Source organism: Ictidomys tridecemlineatus, chromosome 11 (genome assembly GCF_052094955.1).
Source record: "Ictidomys tridecemlineatus isolate mIctTri1 chromosome 11, mIctTri1.hap1, whole genome shotgun sequence".
Classification (NCBI taxonomy): domain Eukaryota; kingdom Metazoa; phylum Chordata; class Mammalia; order Rodentia; family Sciuridae; genus Ictidomys; species Ictidomys tridecemlineatus.
This window is the reverse complement of record NC_135487.1, coordinates 69,488,463-69,508,848: the sequence shown is the minus strand read 5'-3', so window position 1 is coordinate 69,508,848 and position 20,386 is coordinate 69,488,463. Positions and strand designations below refer to the sequence as shown.

The following is a 20,386-nucleotide window of genomic DNA, read 5'->3' as shown; positions in this document are numbered from 1 at the left end:
CAGTCATCCTACCTGTCTACTTTTACCACCTACTTAAATCCCTATCGGGATTAATGCACTGATTAGGTTAAGGCTCTCAAAACCGAATCACTTCACCTCTGTATCCACTTGCATTGTCTCACACATGAGCTTTTGCTGGGCACTTCATTTCTAAATCATAACAACCACTATTTTCTCAACAGTATTTATTAAATATTGGTTGAATAAAAAGAAATCTAAAGTTGAATTCCATGGACTCTTACAGAGTCCAGGGTCAGATTTCATGAACACTGAACCCTCTGAAATTGTGTGCACAATTTTGCATTATATATATACATGTTTATGTGTTTTGGGATGAAAGAAATTCATAGCTTTTTCACGTTCTCAAGCAGGAGCCCTATCCTCAAGAGTGATATGTTTTATTTGTTTTTTAGGGTTTTATGGTATTTCAGTAAGGCTACTTGGTATAAACCACTACAAATTAGGGACTCTAAGTATTTTTCTCTAGTCTCATTTTAAATGGCTACGTACAATTCCATTACTAATTTATTGTCATTTCTTAAGAAATTTCTTATTGCTAGAATTTAAAGTGTAATTTATTCCTGTTTACAGATAGCATTATGTTAAGCTGCTTTTCTGTATGGGTTTTTTTTTATATATGTCATTGACCTATACTTCCTGAGATATTCTTTGGGGATTAATTTTAGTAAATTAATAAATTATGGACAAAAATTATTTGGAAAACTTAAGACAATCTTTCCCATGGCTAACTTTTAGAAATCTGCACAGTTGCATAGTATTTGCTCATATGAATTTTTTGAATTATGCTTATTCTTTCTACTTTTTTATGTCGAGAATTATACTTTGTGAGCATTTATGATAAAATGCTTTCTTTACAGACAGGAGACAATTTACCAAGCATGTTATTACAGAATCTGACTGATAATGAAAGTGAAAATATTGTAAGTTTTTTTTTCATTTTGTATTTTTGTTTTGCTTGTTTGCTACTTGACTTTATAAAATTAGCAATAGTAAATTGTGAAATTTCTAACTCTTACGTTATTTTTGCTGAAGAATCTTAAGAAGAAGGTACTTGAAAAGGAGGCCTATATCCAAGAACTTACTTGTTTGTTTCAGAATGAGAAGGTAAACAAATTTTGAGCTTCTTATCTTAATTCATCATATTTTCTTAATATTGTCACATTTTTTTATTTCTTCCCATCCTGATTCCATATTCTCAGAAATTATGCAAGAAGTGCTTTTTGACAGCCCAGATTATTAGATTATTTAATATAATTTACAAGATTTATGTATAAGTACACCATTTTAAATTTTTGTTTGTTTGTTAGGGTTTTATTGTGTTTCAGTAAGGTTACTTGGCATAAATCACTACAAATTAGGGACTCATGACTTAGAATTTTGGAATTCAAATTAAGGAATTTTGGTATAAATAGTAGCATTTTAGATATACCTATAATTTTACTTATAAGGACAGATGGAAATATTTAAAAAGATAATTATTAGGAGACATCAAATTAAATGTGGGAAGAAAACTCCTGATTTTACATGAAATATAATGAGGCAGTAGTTTATGTAAAGCAGGACTTTGCTTTTTATCAGCTTTTTAGAGTGTCTTCATTTGTGGTAAAATTAAAGGTATTGGGAATTATAGCAAATAATGTTTTTGTTTGTTCTTTTTTCTCTGTTATAGGAAAATACTTTGAAAGCAAACCGTTTATCTCAGGCAGTGAAACTAGTACATGAACGACTACAGCTCCAGATTCATAAAAGGGAAGCAGAGAATGATAAGTTAAAAGAATACATGAAGGTTATAAATTACTTAACTATTTTTAAAATTTAAGAGATAAAATTAATAAAAACTATAAAATCTATTCCTTAGTTATGAAATATAATGATTATAAAAAATTTCAATTTCAGTGTTGCCATGGGAAATCCATATTGAAGGTAAATCCTGATCATAAGATTCCTAGACCTTCTGACTTGGATCCAAATGTCAATATGAAAATGCCATTTCTTTTTAATACCTGTCTAGGAAGGATTTGTAGAAATTGAATTACTTTCAAAATCTTTCTCAAGATGTACATACATATTCTCACACATAATTAATAAGCAGTCATTACATTTTTTGTTATTAATTATAATTTTAAAATTAGTTAATCTAGCTTTAATATTCAGGTAATTGAGTAATTTTCTTGTTATGTAACCTTGTAACCATAAAGTTAAAGGGAGTTTTTGTTTTAATTATTCTCTTTGAATCACAATCACTTTGAGATAATTATTTCAAGTTGTCATCATGTATCACAACCTAACTCGATCTATTGTCATTGTTTTTGACAAAGGCAAAGGAATAGTGGTCCCATCTCTGCAGAAGTATACAGACCCAAACTCCACTGAACAGGAGTACTTCTAGTTAGAAATCTGATTGCATTTAGACTCCTGACTCATACCAGATGTCTGCAACTGTGCAGCACATATTTCAAAACTGTGCTCTGGCCTTTAAAAGTTTTTTCTTTAATGACAAAAAGCTTTTGCCCTTCAAGAGGACATTGAGAATGTTTATGGAAGATGTAAATTTTGTTGCTTGTTTCCCCTTGCTTGCTTTTTTAAGTACCTTCTCCCTAGAGATCCTTGTGTCCTTTGCATTGGTATCCTAGGACACTGCAGATGAGGTGGATTTGGTATTGCAGTGCTCTGTTTGGTAAACACAAGAGAATAATTGTGAGTTAGTATGTCAGGTAGTTATCTGTGCCAATTTATGTTACACAATTTTTAATTATATGCTCAAATGGTGGTTGGAAAGTTTTTTTAAAAATATTTTATTTAAAAATAAAATATTAAATTATTTTTAAAGTTAAGCTTAACAAACATTTTTTATATCCATAATTTGGAGAAAGAACATAAGGCTAAAATCCAGAGATTTTGCCGTAACATTCTTAATACTACTGTTAAGAAATGATTATAATTGTTTCCTTAGGATATTGATTTTTCTACTTCCTTATCATACTTATTCTTTGGAATTTAAAGCATTAAGTAATCAGTGACCAGAATTTAGTTCTTTGATTTTAGACTTAACATTTTGTTCTGTTTACTTTTTAAGAGAATACAATGAATTTAGGTTGGAATAATCCTAGTTTTTTACTCTTTTTGAGTCTGTTTGTTGAATTGGATCCTTTAAGTGTATGTTGTATTTCTCCAAGAACTCTCCCAAAGATACTTTGATCCACTTTTTCCATCTAAATCTTTGTAATTTGGCAACTACCATTGAGATATTTTTATATTTTTAGAAGATATAGAGAATAATTATATAATAGGCATCAGTGTATAGCTTTTGGTAATAGGGAAAGACAATCTAATCTACCTTAACTATTTGTCCATTTGGCAAATGACTGGGTTGTTATTTTGAAATTGTAAAAATAATAGTTTTATTATACTCCTTTATAGTGCTTAAGTGTGAGATTTGGCAAAACTCGTGAGAAAATATGCTTGCAGCCACTTCAATTTCACTTTTTATGTGTAAACATTTTTTTCCCTTGTGTAGCAACTCTTCATGTTGTGTGACTGACACCCTGTGGCTTTTTAGAGGAATGGCAATTGTATTTTCTGTGGATGTTCCTTGCTGTTCTGCTCTTCCTTGTTTTTACCCAACTATTACAATGTTTCACGGGATTTGTTGTTGTTGTTGTTGTTGTTGTTGTTTTAGGTATGTTTTTGAAAACAATTCAACAACATGTTGCCGCATGCCGCATGTTTTAGTTCCCCCAATCTCTCTCCACAGGGGTCAAATCTAAATATGTACTTCTTAATCTCTAGTTTAAGTGAAAGTTAAGAAGCATAGTTTTTATTGATCATAAAGTTAAGTTAAAAAGCCCCATCTTTTACTGTGACTCCTCTGAATTTTTTTTAATTAGAATAATTGTCTGAGAAATGGGAGAGACTAATATCCAAGTTATCTAATAAATCCACATTGGTTTTGATGTTACCTAGCTTTCAAAATGTAAAAGCATTAAAATCCTAAGTGTTTACATTCTCATATACTTAACACTCAAAAACTTTAAATACAATATCTTAAAACTTTTGAAATAAAAAAACGAAAGTTGTTATTCTGGATAAGATCTTTCTTCCACCTAGGCTATTATTCTGTCTCATTTTACCAAGAGATGTCAAAGAGATGATCAAGCCTGTTAACACTCAGTGGATAGAAGCCAGCCTTCCAATACCTTTTTACCTTTACTGACATTATGGATCTGATAGTCAGTAATTTATCTAAACATATCTGGTCTTAAAATCAGTCATTACTTTCATAAATTTACAACTTTTTTGAGTAAAACAGTAATTTTATTGTCCTTAATGTAGCTCTTTCTAGTGGCATGCCTCCTTATTCCAGCAAATTGAAATTTTGTAAATAAGTCTATGTTTATCTCATCTGTATCCTTCATAGATTTCCATCATATCTCCTTTACACTTTTATCTTACAAACTGAAGAATATCAATATATTTGGGAAGCTACCACTTTCCTTTGAGTTTTGCATACCTATTATTTAAATCATTTCCAGCTCAATTATGCTTTCTAAAACTAGTTTCTAAAACTGGTACTTTGTGTCATGTTCTAGATGTGAACTAAAAAAGTGTCCTAGTTAATCACAGTTTAGTCTCTTTAATAATGTTATTAATTTTCCATAGGCTTAAACAGTTAAAATTTGCATTACTTAACTGGTTATAAAGAAGCATTGGTACAGTCTCCTTTCTTCACTGTTTTCCTGTTTTGTAAATCTTATGATTAGTTGTTTTGATAAAATATATGTGGAAGATAATATAAGTGTTTTTATAGTGTTCATATGAACATTAGAGTTCTGAAATAATTTAATTGTTGCTAATACTTTTTTAGGACTTAGAAATCAAGATAGCTAAATGGAACTTGCAACTCAAGACAAATAAGGATGAGACTACAGCAGTGAAAGAAGCAAGTAGGCAAAAAACTGTAGCTCTAAAAAAGGCTTCTAAAATTTACAAACAAAGGCTTGAACATTTTACAGGAGATATTGAACACCTTACTTCTCAGATTAGAGATCAGGTAAGCATACATTTTTTTACATAGATTTATGTACTTAATTTATGTTGTTAATGCCATGATATGTAATTGTTTTATTCTTCTTTTAACACTACTGATAAATAGGAAAATCTTTACTTATCCTATTTGCTTTAATCTTTTATTCTGAAAGATTACATAAAATATCCAAATTTGCCTATTGGATAATATCAGCATTTCTTTTGCGACTTTACTTACAGGAATTGTTGTGTGTATCATACACACTTGCACATAAAGCTTCTGTGGCCCACTAAGGGTAAGGCTTCACACATGTTTCCCTTTGGAAAGTTACAGTGAACATTACTGTATTAAAGGCCTTGAGAAGGCGTTCAGAAACACAGTGTACTGTGGTTATTAAACTAAGAGTTTCCCAAACTTATATAACCACAGAACTCTTCTTTTGCCACAAAGAAACTCTTGGAACTGGTTCTGAGAAATATCAGTTTGGGGAAGTGCTGATTTATGTTATTAGACCATATGATTTTATTCAGTAATTTACTTCATTTCATCTCTGTAATGCATTTAAAACCATATGCTGACGTAAACACACCATGTGAAAGATATCTTTGTGTATAGTACAGAGTAGAAAAGTGGCCTTAACACTTTGTTGTTTTTGACAAATTTTTATATTTATTCAATTATCAACTAATTAAATATTTTTTCTTATTAATGCACCACTAGTATCCCACCTCTGAAGAACTTATGTTAGAATTATTAGAGGCTTTTAGAAATGAAAACAGACCTATATAAAACTTCTTCACATTAACAATATTTTATAAGTTCTTGTTAACATTTTAAAGTCTAATGTTTAAACTATATTCATTGGAATTTATCTAGATAGAAGGATTGGAAACAAGGTTTAAAGTCAGGAAGGCTGTAGTTGATTGCTTGAAGGTATTCTTAAGTGGCAAAAACTAATTGAGTCATTAACATTCTTGAGGTTTTCCTATTGAAATAGCCTCATGTCTTAGTGTAGAAATGCTCCTCCACTTGTGAACTATGTAACATTAGATAAGGAAATTAACTTCTCCAAGTTTCAATTTCCTCTATCTGTATAATGATACCGTTTATCTTACATGATAGGGAGGGATACATGAGAAAACAGGTCAGCATACAGTGTACGTCCAGACTACATTTTACCTTACTGTTCTCCTTTCTTTTCCTCTAATGCATGGAGTTGGTGGAGTTTGTTTGTTTGCTGCTTCCTCAGGCTTTAATGTTCTTTGCCAGCTCATTATATTTGGTTCTTGTTTTAATCATTCAGGTTACTATATCTTCAGAGATACTTTTCCTGACTATTATAAGTTATCCTACAATAATTACTCATATTACTTTGTTTTTTTTCATTGCATTTATTGCCATCTCATTTTTTTGTGGTTGTCTCTTCTTCTCCCACCTCATCTTTCTTTTTTCTGTTTTCCTCTACTAGAATATAAGTCCCAGATAGTATGAGCTTGTTTATCACAGTGACCTGAGAATACCGTTATTTAAAATGTATCCCTTTAAGTCCAAAACATGAAGAGTTTAGCAACAGGAACTAAATAATCATTTAATAAGATGTCATCACACATTCGTACAGTGCCTAAAATTTACCAGGTAGCACAGAGAAATCAAGGAGAGTGACGATTTGGAAGGGCTTGTGGTCTATGGTTGATAGAAAGTCACTAGTTACCCAGTTCACAAGCAATTTCAATGCGGTAGAAGGAGGTGTGGAAGGGCTTTTGCTGTGTGTCTGCATGTTTATAAGAGCAGATGAAAGAAAAAAGGAGGATTTTGAAAGTGCTGGGAAGAACTGATCCTACTTTTAGTACTTAGAGACTAGAATATTAAAAGTCTTGTAATTCTGCATACAGAAGAATTACCCATTTCCTTTTTTGAAAATTACACAGGACTTAACTTGTTTCTAGTGGTTGAGATATGTGCCATTTCTTTAAAGCAAAGAAAAAAGGTAGGCCACCTCAAAAAGTTCTCTAAAAAGATAACTTCATCATTAACTGGTTTCTGCATTCTAGGAATGTCACACTAATTAAGTATCATACCACACACAAGTTATAGGTCACAATTATATATGTAATATATAAATTTCTTTTTTATAATTAAAATTTTAAATATATAATTTATAATATTACATGGAATCACGCTTTATAATGTATATTATACTTAACTTATACTTATGTTCAATTTCATTTTACACAAAATATGAAAATAGAATACTGTTTTTTCCACATACCAGAAATATTACTATGAAAAATATGGACAAACAATACCTTGCACATAATAGATGTTCAGAATGCTTTTTCAGTGAATGGATGAATGAGGAAAGAATAGAAGGAAGCATCCATACATTTTAACTGTTGGCATCATTGTTTCTGGGTCTTCTGATTTATAATTACTGACACTTGTACTCTAATGAGTTTGTTTTTCTGTAGAATGTAGACAAGGGTAGAGTGGCTACAGCTCTTTGGGTGAATTAGTAGAGAGCTGTTCAACAGTTATTTATTTAGTGTTTGTTTTGTTCCAGGCACTCTCAAAATCATAGGCCTAATTCCCTGAGGACCTTAAAAGAGCACACTATACGGATACGGCCACATCAATGATTATAGCAGCACAATTCACAATAGCTAGACTGTGGAACCAACCTAGATGCCCTTCAATAGATGAGTGGATAAAAAAATTGTGGCAGCTATACACAATGGAGTATTATGCAGCACTAAGAAACGACAAAATCATAGAATTTGCAGGGAAATGGATGGCATTAGAGCAGATTATGCTAAGTGAAGCTAGCCAAGCCCTAAAAAACAAAAGTCAAATGTCTTCTTTGATATAAAGAGAGCCACTAAGAATAGAACAGGAAGGAAGAGCATGAGGAAAAGACTAACAGTAAACTAAGACGAATGGGGGGAGAGAAAGGAAGAGAGAAGGGAAAACATATGGAAATGGTAGGAGACCTTCAGTGATACACAAAATTATAAGAGGTTATGAGGGGCAAGGGGGTGGGGGGAAAAAAAGGGGAGAGAATTGAACAACAGCAGAGGAGGTAGAGAGGGAAGATGGGAGGGGAGGGGAGGGGAGGGGGGATAGTAGGGGATAGGAAAGGTAGCAGAATACAACAGTCATTAATATGCCATTATGTAAAAATGTGAGTATGTAACAGAAGTGAGTCTGTATTATGTATTTGGGGAGTTCAAAACCCAATTGAGTCGAATGTATGAAAGATGATATGTCTTGAGCTCTGTAATGTTTTGAACAATCAATAAAAATAAAATTAAAAAAAAATCATAGGCCTACCACAATGAACAAAACAGACAAAAATCCCTACCTCATGAAGCTCATATTCAAAATGGATTAGCCACCACTGCCACTTGCATCTCTTTGCTGACAGTAGCAGAACACTGGTTTAAAACATGACCAACAGGGATGATGTCTAAAAACAGTGTGACATTATTATAACAAAGATAAATAAGCTGTATTACTAAATGCTATGGAGTTGTAGAATTGAGAATAGTTTCTATGTACACCATCTAGATGCTTATTTAGTTGTTTGCATCTTATGCATATGGAATGCAAAATGAAAAGTGTAATAAGTAGAAAGGAAATTATCTTTGTAATTACAAATTATTGTTTAAAAATAGTTGCATTAACATCCTTTAAAATGATAATAAAAGATAGTAATATAGATACTTTTTTAAAGTTTAAAATTTTCCTGTATTCAAAATTATACACTAAAATTTCCTACAATAAAAGTTTCACACTTTATTGGAAGATTGTTTCACACTTTTATTGGAAGATATGTATAGGACTCTTAACAAAATACTTTTAAAATACGAGATGATATTTTATGTATTTTTTAGGAAGCCAAGTTGTCTGAAACGGTTTCAGCTTCTAATGCCTGGAAAAATCATTATGAGAAAATTGTAATAGAAAAAACTGAATTGGAAGTTCAGATCGAAACAATGAAAAAGTAAGAAAAGAATTTAGAATCTTTTTACTGTTTGGTATGAAGCATTTTTAATTACTTTCTTTTTGAATTGTTGATTCTTTGATGTTTCTGTATTTCATTTAGTAAAGGTGTTAGCAACATGATTTATTTTTGTTATAATTCTGTAGTTTTCTTACTGTATAATAAAAAAATGATCACTCATTATAAAAAGTGCATTGGTGTCCCAGTTTTATAATTTTGAACTTCATATTTATTAACTTCATATTAATTAGTACTTCATATTTGAGTATGTGATGTTATTTTTAGTAAATATTAATGCAGTTTTTTCTTAAGTGGAAGTATTTTTCAAATAAGAATGTGTAAAAATATATAACAAACTTTATAACACACAAATGCTCTGAAATCCTAAAATTATTCCTTAATTAAAGTGACTTAAATGCATAACAGAAAATCAATGACTAAACAGTCATACATTTTATGCTTTGAAATTTACTACTGATAAACTAACAATAACAAACCCTTAAATTTTTTTTTCACTATTTTTGTTTTCTATGTGTTCTGTTCATTTTTATCATTGAAAACTAACACATATAATTTGCTTCTGAAGATGGTTGTCATTGTCTTTCTTGATCCTTTCTTTCAACTTATCCCTAAAAGAGTATGTGCTTATGTACATATATACAAATGTGAGAAACAGACATGTATAACTGTGAATGATAGCTTACACTTTTTATTGACTAGCAGAGAGATTGTTGTATAATTTTTTATTGGCATTATCAATGGATAGTTGATTCTATTCAAAGTAACTCTGGTAACCTAGTAACCTTCCAGATTTCCTCCCTTGCTGAGTTCTGTTAACTTTTTTGTGTATTTCCTGTTTGAAACAGTGCATCCTGTGTGTCGGTGTGTGTGCATATACATGTGTATATAAATATATATGGACGTGTATTTATATATATTTCAGAAACACACTTAAGATATGTTACTTGAATGAAAACTTTTATTACTTTTATAAAATATATTATTGATTTTATAAAGACAAATCACTAATCTTTTGGAAGACCTGAAGAAGATGGAAGTCCATGGAAAAAATTCATGTGAAGATATTCTTAGAAAACTTCATTCAATGGAACATGAAAGTGAAACTCTGAATCTTGAAAACAAGGAATTGAAGGTACTAATTATGTGTCTGTCTGTTGTGTATTATGTAATGACAACTTCACTTAGTAGAAGTAACTTGAAGATTCTGCATGTTTGTTTCTCTGGCTCTTAGAGTATTACAGTAGACAACTGCTAAATCTGTCGTGCGTGTGTGTGTGTGTGTGTGTGTGTGTGTGTGTGTGTGTGTGTGTGTGTGCATATGCATATATCCACACACATTTGTATATGTATCTATATATAATTGTTTATAGTTACATACACAGATACATGTTTAATTGTATTCAGCAGTGTAAAATAAAGCTTATGAAGTTGAATAACTATCTCTTTGCCTCAGCTTTAGGAAAATTTATTTACTCTCTAGTTTTAGCAATAAAGTGAATCATCCAAAATTACGTTAATGTGTAAGACTATTGCTAAGTGTCATGGTTACATTAGAATATAATCTCAAGCCTGGTCTGTTTGAAACCAGAAAGTATGTTCTTGGCTGCTTTATAATCAGAAAGAATTTTCCAACTGAGTCAAATCCAAGGGGTGATTGGTTTGTATTTGTACCAGAGAAGAGAAGGGGAAGAAATTTTCATACTTTCCTGAGAAATAAGAAGTTGAGTTCTCAGTCACCAAGAGATACATGTAACCAGATGTTGGCACTATGAATTTCAATTTCATAATACTACTTTTGGAGGACAGAAAATAATCATTTTGAACAATGAAATAAAGTTTGTGTGTATAGGATAAATAACAGTATATTAGCATAATATCCAACACAAGTACATTCTAGAGAGACTTGTTTTTCTGTGTTTATAACAGTGTAATTTTATTATAGCATTTAAGATTACCTAATAGATATAGCAATATAGATTTATTTTGTGTATTAAGATGTATATTTTAATTTATGTGGTACTTGGAGAGGAAAAGATTTTTAATGTTAAAAGAGAAGTAGTACTAAGACCGTTTTTTTTGTGTGTGGTACTAGGGATTGAAGCCAGGGGCACTCTACCACCAGCTCTTTTTATTTTTATTTTGAGAGCAGGTCTTGCTGGAACTTGTTCCTCCTGCCTCAGCCTCTCAAGTCACTGGAATTACAGGTTTGTGCCACGGTGCCTGCCAAAATTACATTTTTAAAGAGCTAAGTGATTTTTTTCATTATAAATGTATTCATTTCTTTTTCTTGGAAAAAAATATATGATTGGCTGTTTAGAATTATGTAAACTTTACATAAAAAATGTAATTGACTGATTTTATGAATTTTTTTATGAGAAAATATATAGAAAATTTAAAAATTATCACCAAAGAAAATCGCTTTAATAAAATGATGGTATTTCATGCTTTAAGTTTCATAATTGTTATTTTAAAAGATTATTTCTCAGAAGGGATTTGGATACAAATCAAATATCTTTTATTCTTTCTAAATTTTCTTTCTTCATATCTCTAAAACATCATGTACTAGAAAGAGAATTTAATCCATTGTAGATTTTGGCATATTTTCCCAGGGCCAATCTATTTTTTAGGTACTGTAGTATACAGTAATTAAAGGGTACTTCTGTGTATGACAGAAAGGTCGCTGTACCCAAGCCAGAAAGATCCTTTCCCTATGTTGGTTTATAATATTGATCTTTCCTCACCTTGATTTTCAGTCTCCTTTAAGTCAGTGGTCAAGGTCAGGCTCATAAAGCTCAAGCCCATTTTGTTCCAAGTAGAGAGATTTAATTTATTTAAAGGAGGACTTGAACTTGACAGTGCTGTTGCCTGTGGTCCTTTGGGAATGAATGGAGGAAGTGTTAGGAATCTAATTGATACATGTGACAGGAAGTAGCAAGGTTCTGCTTTTTTTCACCTTTAGCTTATTTAGTAATATCATTATTTTGGCTACATTTGGTAAAGAAAGATTTTTTAAAATCAGAGTTATAACATATGTACTTAACTTTTTTTTTTAATAGCAGTGACATTCAGAATTAGTAAATTCTCTAAACAGAATTTTTCTCTCAGAAAATTCTGTAAGTTCATAGGTTTTAGGTAATATGGATTTCTTATTTTCTTTATAAAAGAAATTCAGTTATTTAGTGCATAGCTCTACTCTTCATTATTTAGTATTATCTTCTGAGGGAAGAATGCATATTCATTATAGCAAACTTAGAAACTATTGAAATACAGAAGGAAAAGAACACAATAACTATTGATTCCATATATCCTGGAGATAATCACATTTTGTAAAATTTGTTTTTATTCCATAGTTGTCACTAAATATGTCTTGCTTTGTTCAATTTAAAATGGAAAATATATTACAGAAGAGTAATAAGTATAAACTTAACACTAAGCATCCTTTGTAATTGCTTTGTGATATATATTCCCTTTGTGGTATGTATTCCCCTAAATCACATTTCATTATTCTCAATTTTTTAACTTTTACAAACAATGCTCTAATTTTTTTTTTTTTTGTATATAAAGGTTTTGTTGTTGTTGTGTTTTCTTTAGCGTAGATTCCCACATGTAGGATTACTGGGTCAAGGGATATAAACATTTGTAAAGATAGCTTTGCCACATTTTTTTTCTCAAAAAATTAGGTCACTAACAATGTTACTAATTCTCTATACTTTATCAGCACTAGAAATAAAATCTATTGTTTATAACTTTCACTAATTTGAGAGATAAAAATTATATCAGTGGTTTTAATATGCAGTTCGTCGAGAAGCTAGTTTTAAATCTCTAAACAGTTACAATTTCGGGCTCTTCTGGTGGTTATCTGTATATCTCTAAACCATACACCATAAGTATTTTGTTTTATCAAATTTAGTCACTTATAATATATATATATATATATCATATATAATATATATTATTTAGTCACTTTCTAATTAGTAGGGCACTAACAAAAATGACTAAATACTCAGACAACTAAAAAGACATGTTAAATTCCTCATATAAAAACACTTAGTAAATACTTACTTAGGAAAGTCAGGTTAGATTCATTCCACTGTCTTTCCTATTCCTATCCCCACTCCCTTACTGTCATTCCCCTTTGTCTAGTCCACAGAACTTCTGTTCTCCTACCCCTTTTTTGTGTGTTAGCATCCATGTACCAGAGAGAACATTTGACCTTTAGTTTGGGGGGATTGACTTATTTTACTTTATTATTATTTTTTTTTAATAAAGGTGGGTTGATAGAAGAAGTTTTTTAAAAGATTGTTTAAAAAAAGATTGTTAGGGACACAAAATTCTTAACATAAGGGCAAAATGCAATAAACACTTCCAGGACAGGGTTTATAACCACAGAAGGAAGAGGAAGAACCTGGGGCATATTGGCTTTATGTACAGTGCATCTCTAGGTGTGTGTGCATGTTTAATTGCGTTTGTGCATTTTATATTCAGCTCATGTTTTTTTGATGTTGCAGACTATTATAAGCTGGGAAAAAATGCAGTAGAACAAAAGTGACTTCTTTTGTCACACTGGCATCATTCCTTTGCTTTCCAGTGGGGCAGGTGGGGGCGCTTCATTGGACAGATGTGAAACACAAAACAGATTATATGCATTGACTTCCTGTTTAGTAAGGGTACTGATGTCTACTTTTCTCTTCATCTTTTTTCTCTTTTCACCTCCCAGTTTCTTTTTATGTTGCTAGTACTGTTAATCTTGACAATTTGTCCTGTATTCTTAAAATCTCTTTTTATGGATTAATTCTAAACACAGACAACAATGAATACGTAATTGTTCTTTAATTACACTGTCAAATAATCTTTACAGTTTTTTCTTTTCCAGCTTTTTAATTTTTCCTGGAATTTCCAAATGTCTGCTTGTTGTGCTCTTTGCCCTTATCATAGCCTTGTTTTTTCCTGAAACTCTCATCATGTTTCTGTTCTCTGAAGAACCTGTTTTCCCTGGACTCTTCTACTTGAGACCCTCTGTCTTCCTGTTTTGATGCTCATGGGTTGGTCTCCAGGCCTGCTTCCCAGAAGCTGTGCTGGACTTTGGCTGCTATTATGGTTCTGCTGTTTCCTGGATCTGATGTTGTCTTTCTTGTTATTCCTCATTTTTTTCAGAAATATATCTTTTTAAAACTTTCCTTTAAGAAAAGGGAAGTAAACATAAAGTTTTTATATGTCTAAAAAATGCCTTTATTCTGTCCTCATTTTGGTCAATAATTTCAGCTATAGAATCCTAAAGGGAGATGAATTTTTACTCAAAGCTTTGATGGCTTTCCTTTTTTATCTTCTAGAGTTGCTGGTGGAGAAAATCTGTTGACAGTCTGATTCTTTCCTTGGTAGTGACATTTTTAATTGAAGTTTTAAAAAAAAATTCCCTTTATCCTTGATGTTTTAGAATTTCAAACACATTTTCTAGGTATGTTGTCTTCTTGTCCACATTGCCAAGTACTTTATTGATCTTGTACATACAAAGATTAACATTCTTTTGCTTTGGAAAATTCTAGTATTATTTGATTGGTAATACCCTTGCCCCTTTCCATCTTTTTGAGTCTCTATTACTAGATGTACTGCTGATAGTACTGATGATTTGTTGTTCCTACTGGATCAGTACTGTTTCTACAATCTCTGGTTTTTGTTTAATATTTTAGGAGATCTCCTTGATTTTTATCTTTCTTACAAAATTTGAATTTTCAAGTTTTCTTTTTTTTCCAAATGGGGTAGTCCTTTTTGTGTTGCCCAGGCTTTGGCAACATGCTTTGTGCCTCAGCTTCTAGTATCTAGGACTGTAGGTGAGTACCATCGCTCAAGAATGTCTAAATTTTTAGTGTTCTTTGAGTGTTCCTATCATCAAATATCTGAAAATACTTATGAGAATAGTTTTTTATTTTCCCAATTTATTTTTTCTTCTGGATCATGTATTTTTCTTTTTAACTAAAAAATTATTGAGATAAGAAATGAAACTTTAAAAAAAATGAAACTTTTTTTAATTGGGTTTTTTTTCATATTGCTCTCTTTATTCAAATATCTGGTGGCACTTAAGAATTTATAAATGAGATGATAGAAAAACTAATGAGAAAATAGACAATTAAAAGCCAATCTGAATATGTGGTTAGTCTTTTTTCCTTGACAGATATTACTTTACTTTCTCCCTGGTAGCCCTAAAATAATGCTATAACCATAGGCATCTTTACTCTGGGTCACCAATACCATTCTTCTGTTCTGGTTCTCCCCAGAAAGGTAACTCAGTTTCTTTAGAGAAGAACCTTCATTGTTTTTATTTTTTCGGAGGTAAAGGCCTGGTTGTAGGCATTCCTCCTTGAGTATGGCAGAGGGGTATTAGTGGTAGTAGTGGTTATCATTCTCTTCCCAGACTTTGAATTAATCCTTTTAACACACATTCTACTCTTGCCCTCAGCACTGTGCCTCTCTAGATTATACAGGTACATGAGCTTCCTCCTTAGCTGTATTCTTTCCTGCTTCATTAATCTGTCAACAGCTTTCCAGAAGCGTCAAAAATATTTTTTTATTTCATGGCTCATGGACCATTCTTTTTAAGTGGATTTGTAAACATTATTATTTCTATATTAGTTTTTTCTTGGGAAGGAAGGGAAATAAACAAATGTGGTCTCTAAAAGAAGACTCTTTAATTCTATTTAATCTAGGGTGTACTCTCTGATAAAGCACATTAATAATCTTTACCCAGTAAGATCACACAGCTAGTTTAGTGGAATAGTAGGGATTAGAATTTGGATGAAGGAAGGAAGAAAATACTGCATACAACCTTGCTGATATTTTATAATTACAAACTTGATTTCTCTCATCTTCTAAATTACATGAACTTTGCTAGAATATAATGGAAACTTCAGTAAACAAAATACATGAACACCTCTAGGAAAGAATCTTTTGTATTTCAGCAAGTCTTATATTTGCTAAGATTCAACTTCACTGTCTCTAACAGAAAACCAAATAAAGTGGTTTAAATAAAGTAGGAGTATATGTTTGTTAAATAAAGAAGTCCATACTTGACAGTTCAGAGTTGATATGTCATTGGAGATCTTAACTTCTTTTTAACTCTGTTGTGCCATTCCTAGACTGTGACTTTTATCTTCATAATTCAAATGGCTTCTAGAACTCCAACCAACTCCAACTTGTAGACAAGTTTCAAGCAGCAGGATGGACAGGAAAAAAAAAAAAATTACCTCTGAAAGTCTTATATGACTTGACTTTTAACTTATTTAGATATATGACCCTTTCCTTTAAAGCTTAGATCAAATGCCACTTCCTTCTGAAGTCTTCCTAGTGAGGATGAATCCATCCTTATAAACTACCATTTTGTGTGCACAGGTGCTCAAGGAAGGTGTAGCATAGCCTCAGTGCTCAATCAATATTTGTTGAATGTACTTAAGTTGCTTTATCCTTATTATTGTTTATTATATCCTTCCAAGGGAAAGGACTAGGAGGAAATTTTGTTAATTATAAATCTGTTTTAATCACATGATAATGAAATTAATTTTAAATTAGTAGTTATTGAGTTCAAGTTTATTTAGGCATATTCTGTTAATAATTCAGAAACATGTATTTATAATGCATTATTCTTGAGATTTTTGTTTAGAGAGAATGTCTAGGAATGTTTGACATATAATAGAAAATTGCCTAGATGTTTAATTTTATTTGTTTAATTGTTATTCTAAATTACATCTATAAGATGTTTAATTGTTATTCTTAATTACTTGAGAATAGTTTTAGATTTTAAAATTTTAAACAAGAAGCTTACTGATATTTCTGCGATGGTCTACCAATCTCCTCTGTTAAAAACAACCAAAGTTTATTTGCAGGGGTTATAAAGTTTTATTTGTTCATTATATATAGTTGGAAAAATAGAATGGCACAAAAGGAAAAAAATTAAAAACACTTGTGATTTCACAAGTGAAAAACAACTGAAGTTAATATTTTGGTGTATATCATTTTGTATATTGTTTATATATATATTACTTTTGGTAATACAATTTTTCACTATTATAAATAAAAATGTAGTTTCTTTGGCTTTTTTGCAAACCTGTTTTCTTAGAATAAATTTTGAGAAATGAAATTATATGGTCAAAATAGAAGACCATTCTGGTTATATATTTCCAAATTGCATCATAAGTATATCTTCAATTGGCAAAAGAATCCCTATACTTTTTCCAGTTGTAGGCAATTAAAAGTACTAATTTTAAAATGAATCTCTCTAAATTTGTTATTCTCATTTAGTAGTTATTAGGTAATATCAGTCTTGTAACCTTAAATACCATCCAAATGCTGGGGGTTCTCCAATTTATACCTCTAGCCTAGAACTTGCCTTGAAATTCCACACATAAATTCTGTTGCCTATTCGTCATTTCCATTTGGATATTTAATAGATGTCTCAAAGTTATCATGTCCAAAATGAAAATCTTTGCTATTTCCCCATATCATTCATTCTGTGGTTTTCCTTATCTCAATCCTTTCTTTCTTTATCTCATATTTTCTCTCATACCATACTTCCAGTCTATCAGCAAATCTTCAGATATATCCAGTAATTGGTCACTTCTCACTAGAACCAGTTTCTTTACCTTGAGTCAAGCCACCATTATCATTTTACCATGACATCCTGACCATTCTCCCTGCTTCTGCCCTGGGCTCTGCAGGCAGCATTCAATGTAGCAGTTGTCAACCATGCCAGTGTTGTGCTCAGACACTCCCCGTAATGGTATCTGGGTTTATAGAGCAAGTAATATCATGATAACATGATATCACCATCTGGCTTTCAACTACCTCTCTAACCCCATCTTCTTCCACTCTCATGTTTTCAAAGATAATTGTGTAATTCACATCCTTAAAAAATCACAGTGCTTCTCTTCGGAACAAAGGGCAGGCATACTTACTGCCTACTATGATATTTGGGTTTTCCAAACTCAGGTTTGTTGTACAGTAATACATTCCACAGCATATGCAGTTGTTATCTGGCCATCTTTGTTTTGCCCTGTGGGATCCGGGGCTCAATAAACTGATAAAAATGCTGACAGTCTTGCCACTTTTATTGCTGTGAATAATAAAGTCCTCTCTCTGTGATTAGGAGTCTTGTGTCTTCTGCTAGCATCCATGAAACTGTGATAGGCTAACGGTAGGTAAGCTTTCAAGGAGAATAAAATCTCAGATCTTTACAATTCTTCATAACTTATTTTGATTTTATGCTCAGTAAGGTTGTTACCATTCTAAAAATCAAATACATTTTTGCCTGAATCTTGGGGAAAATGTTTAAATTTGGGTTTTTAAAAATATGCTTAATCTTCAACTCACTTGATGCTTTTTTAGTGTTGGGCTGAGGCAAGTAGTTAACATGTTTTGTTTCTAATAATCGTTTATCTCATTTATTTACTGACCTATGTTATATTGATTTAAAAATTCAACTTTATTTATCATATACTTAGTGTAGTTTTTGTATATTTTTCTTTTTCACCGTCCTCTGTATTCTTATATTAATATCAATAATTTTAGTTCTTTACACATTTTAATATTTAATAAGCATTGACATTATCCACTTAGTATTCCTGTCGAAATTGTACTGGTGGGCTGGAGTTGTGGCTCAGTGATACAGCACTTGCTTAGCATGTGTGAGGTACTGGGTTCAATTCTCAGCACCACATATAAGTAAATAAATGAAATAAAGGTCTGTGAACAACTTTAAAAAAATTGTACTGTTATTTCCCATTTATCTTCCATGTAAATTTTAATTAATTTTGTCATATCCTCCCCAACTGTTATACTTTTGAAATTATAAAGTGTTACATTAATTTAAAAAGAACTATCTTGTCAAAATTATTCCTGTCTTTTTGTCAATAAATTTTTAAGAAGTTTTAAAAAATATGTGACCCATGCAAGTCTTATTAAATTTTTTTATAAATATTAGTCACTAACTTTTCAAAATTCCTAAATTTCAGATGGTAATCTATATAGTAAAACTAATTATTTTATTAATTTTGTTGATAAATGAAGTATTTTTTAATAATTCTGTAACACTGGAGTATAAATGTATTCTAATAGCTTATAAAGTCTATTATATATTCCTTCTAGGGTACACTTGCTGCTTTGGAGGACAAGGTTGTTTCTGTTGAAGAGGAACTCTTAGAATTACAAGAACTAGAAAACCAACAGAAAACCCTTATTGAAGTGTATAAAACTCAGGTGACCACTGCATCTAGTTTCAAATTTGTTAAAATTGGTAGACAATTTAAAACACTGTATTTTATTTGTGATCTAAATAAATAGAAATGAAGAGGTGGGGCTATTATTTTGTGACATATTATATGCCCCAAATGTTTCTTAAGGTCCCAAATACTTTTATAGATAGATGATTTGCTAATACCTAATTCAAACACTGCCTGTGGGTATATTGGATATTCCTAAAAGTAAATATACAATTAATTCATTGGCAGAATGTGAATTTTTTTTTTATTTTTTAGTTATGAGTGAACACAGTGTCTTTATTTTACTTTATGTGGTGCTGAGGATCGAACCCAGTACCTCATGCATGCTAGGCAAGTGTCTACCTCTGAGCCACAACCCAGCCCAATAATGTGAATTTTAATGTATAATCTTATTAATCTTGATTATATTTGGTTTTTCATCTTATATATTTAACGTTATCAACTTACAATAATGATGCCCTTTCAGGGTCACTAATGTCCAACATTTCATCTTTCCTAATAAAAGTATAATTCAGATTTATTCATGTGAAAGACCTTGAAAAGAGCTTATGACAATGTATGTGAAATAAAGCACATATTTAATAGTAATTTGTAGAAAAGCTTTGTTTTGGAAATATAGTATTCTGCTTCATGGAAAAAATGAAACTTTTGTAGATTTTTCCAAGATGAATAACAAACTGGTCCAATAAAGATCGTTCTCTCTCTCTCTCTTTTTTTTTTTTCTTTTGGTATTAGAGATTAAATCCAGGGGCACTTAAGCACTGAGCCACATCCCTATCCTTTTTATTTTTTATTTTGAGACAAGAGTCTTACTAAATTACGTAGGGCCTCACTAAGTTCCCAAGTAGAGCTTTGAAATTGCAATACTCCTGCCTCAGCCTCCTGAGCTGCTGGGATTACAGATTTGTACCACTGTTCATGGCTCAATAAAGATCTTGAATTTATTGGAAAAAAGAGTTTGAGTTAAAGAATAATGACAGACTGAGGGTTTAGGTCAGTGGTAGAGCACTTGCCTAGCATATACAAGGTCCTAGGTTTGGTCCTCAGTACCAC

General features: G+C 31.3%; 1 protein-coding gene across 14 annotated transcripts in view; it reads left to right on the top strand.

Annotated features, from left to right (window-relative positions):
• Odf2l (outer dense fiber of sperm tails 2 like) overlaps positions 1-20,386 on the top strand; it is a 38,502-nt gene that overhangs the window by 7,884 nt on the left and 10,232 nt on the right. For 6 of the 14 annotated variants that reach the window (XM_078026648.1, XM_078026646.1, XM_078026641.1 and 3 more), the window contains 9 exons: positions 879-941; positions 1,054-1,125; positions 1,691-1,807; positions 1,918-1,944; positions 4,886-5,071; positions 8,938-9,047; positions 10,065-10,200; positions 11,213-11,272; positions 19,200-19,310. In XM_078026648.1, coding sequence (XP_077882774.1) covers positions 879-941; positions 1,054-1,125; positions 1,691-1,807; positions 1,918-1,944; positions 4,886-5,071; positions 8,938-9,047; positions 10,065-10,200; positions 11,213-11,272; positions 19,200-19,310 — 882 coding nt within the window. The remainder of the gene's footprint in view (positions 1-878; positions 942-1,053; positions 1,126-1,690; positions 1,808-1,917; positions 1,945-4,885; positions 5,072-8,937; positions 9,048-10,064; positions 10,201-11,212; positions 11,273-19,199; positions 19,311-20,386) is intronic. The other 8 variants (XM_021720838.2, XM_021720834.2, XM_021720837.2 and 5 more) reach the window with 3 other exon arrangements.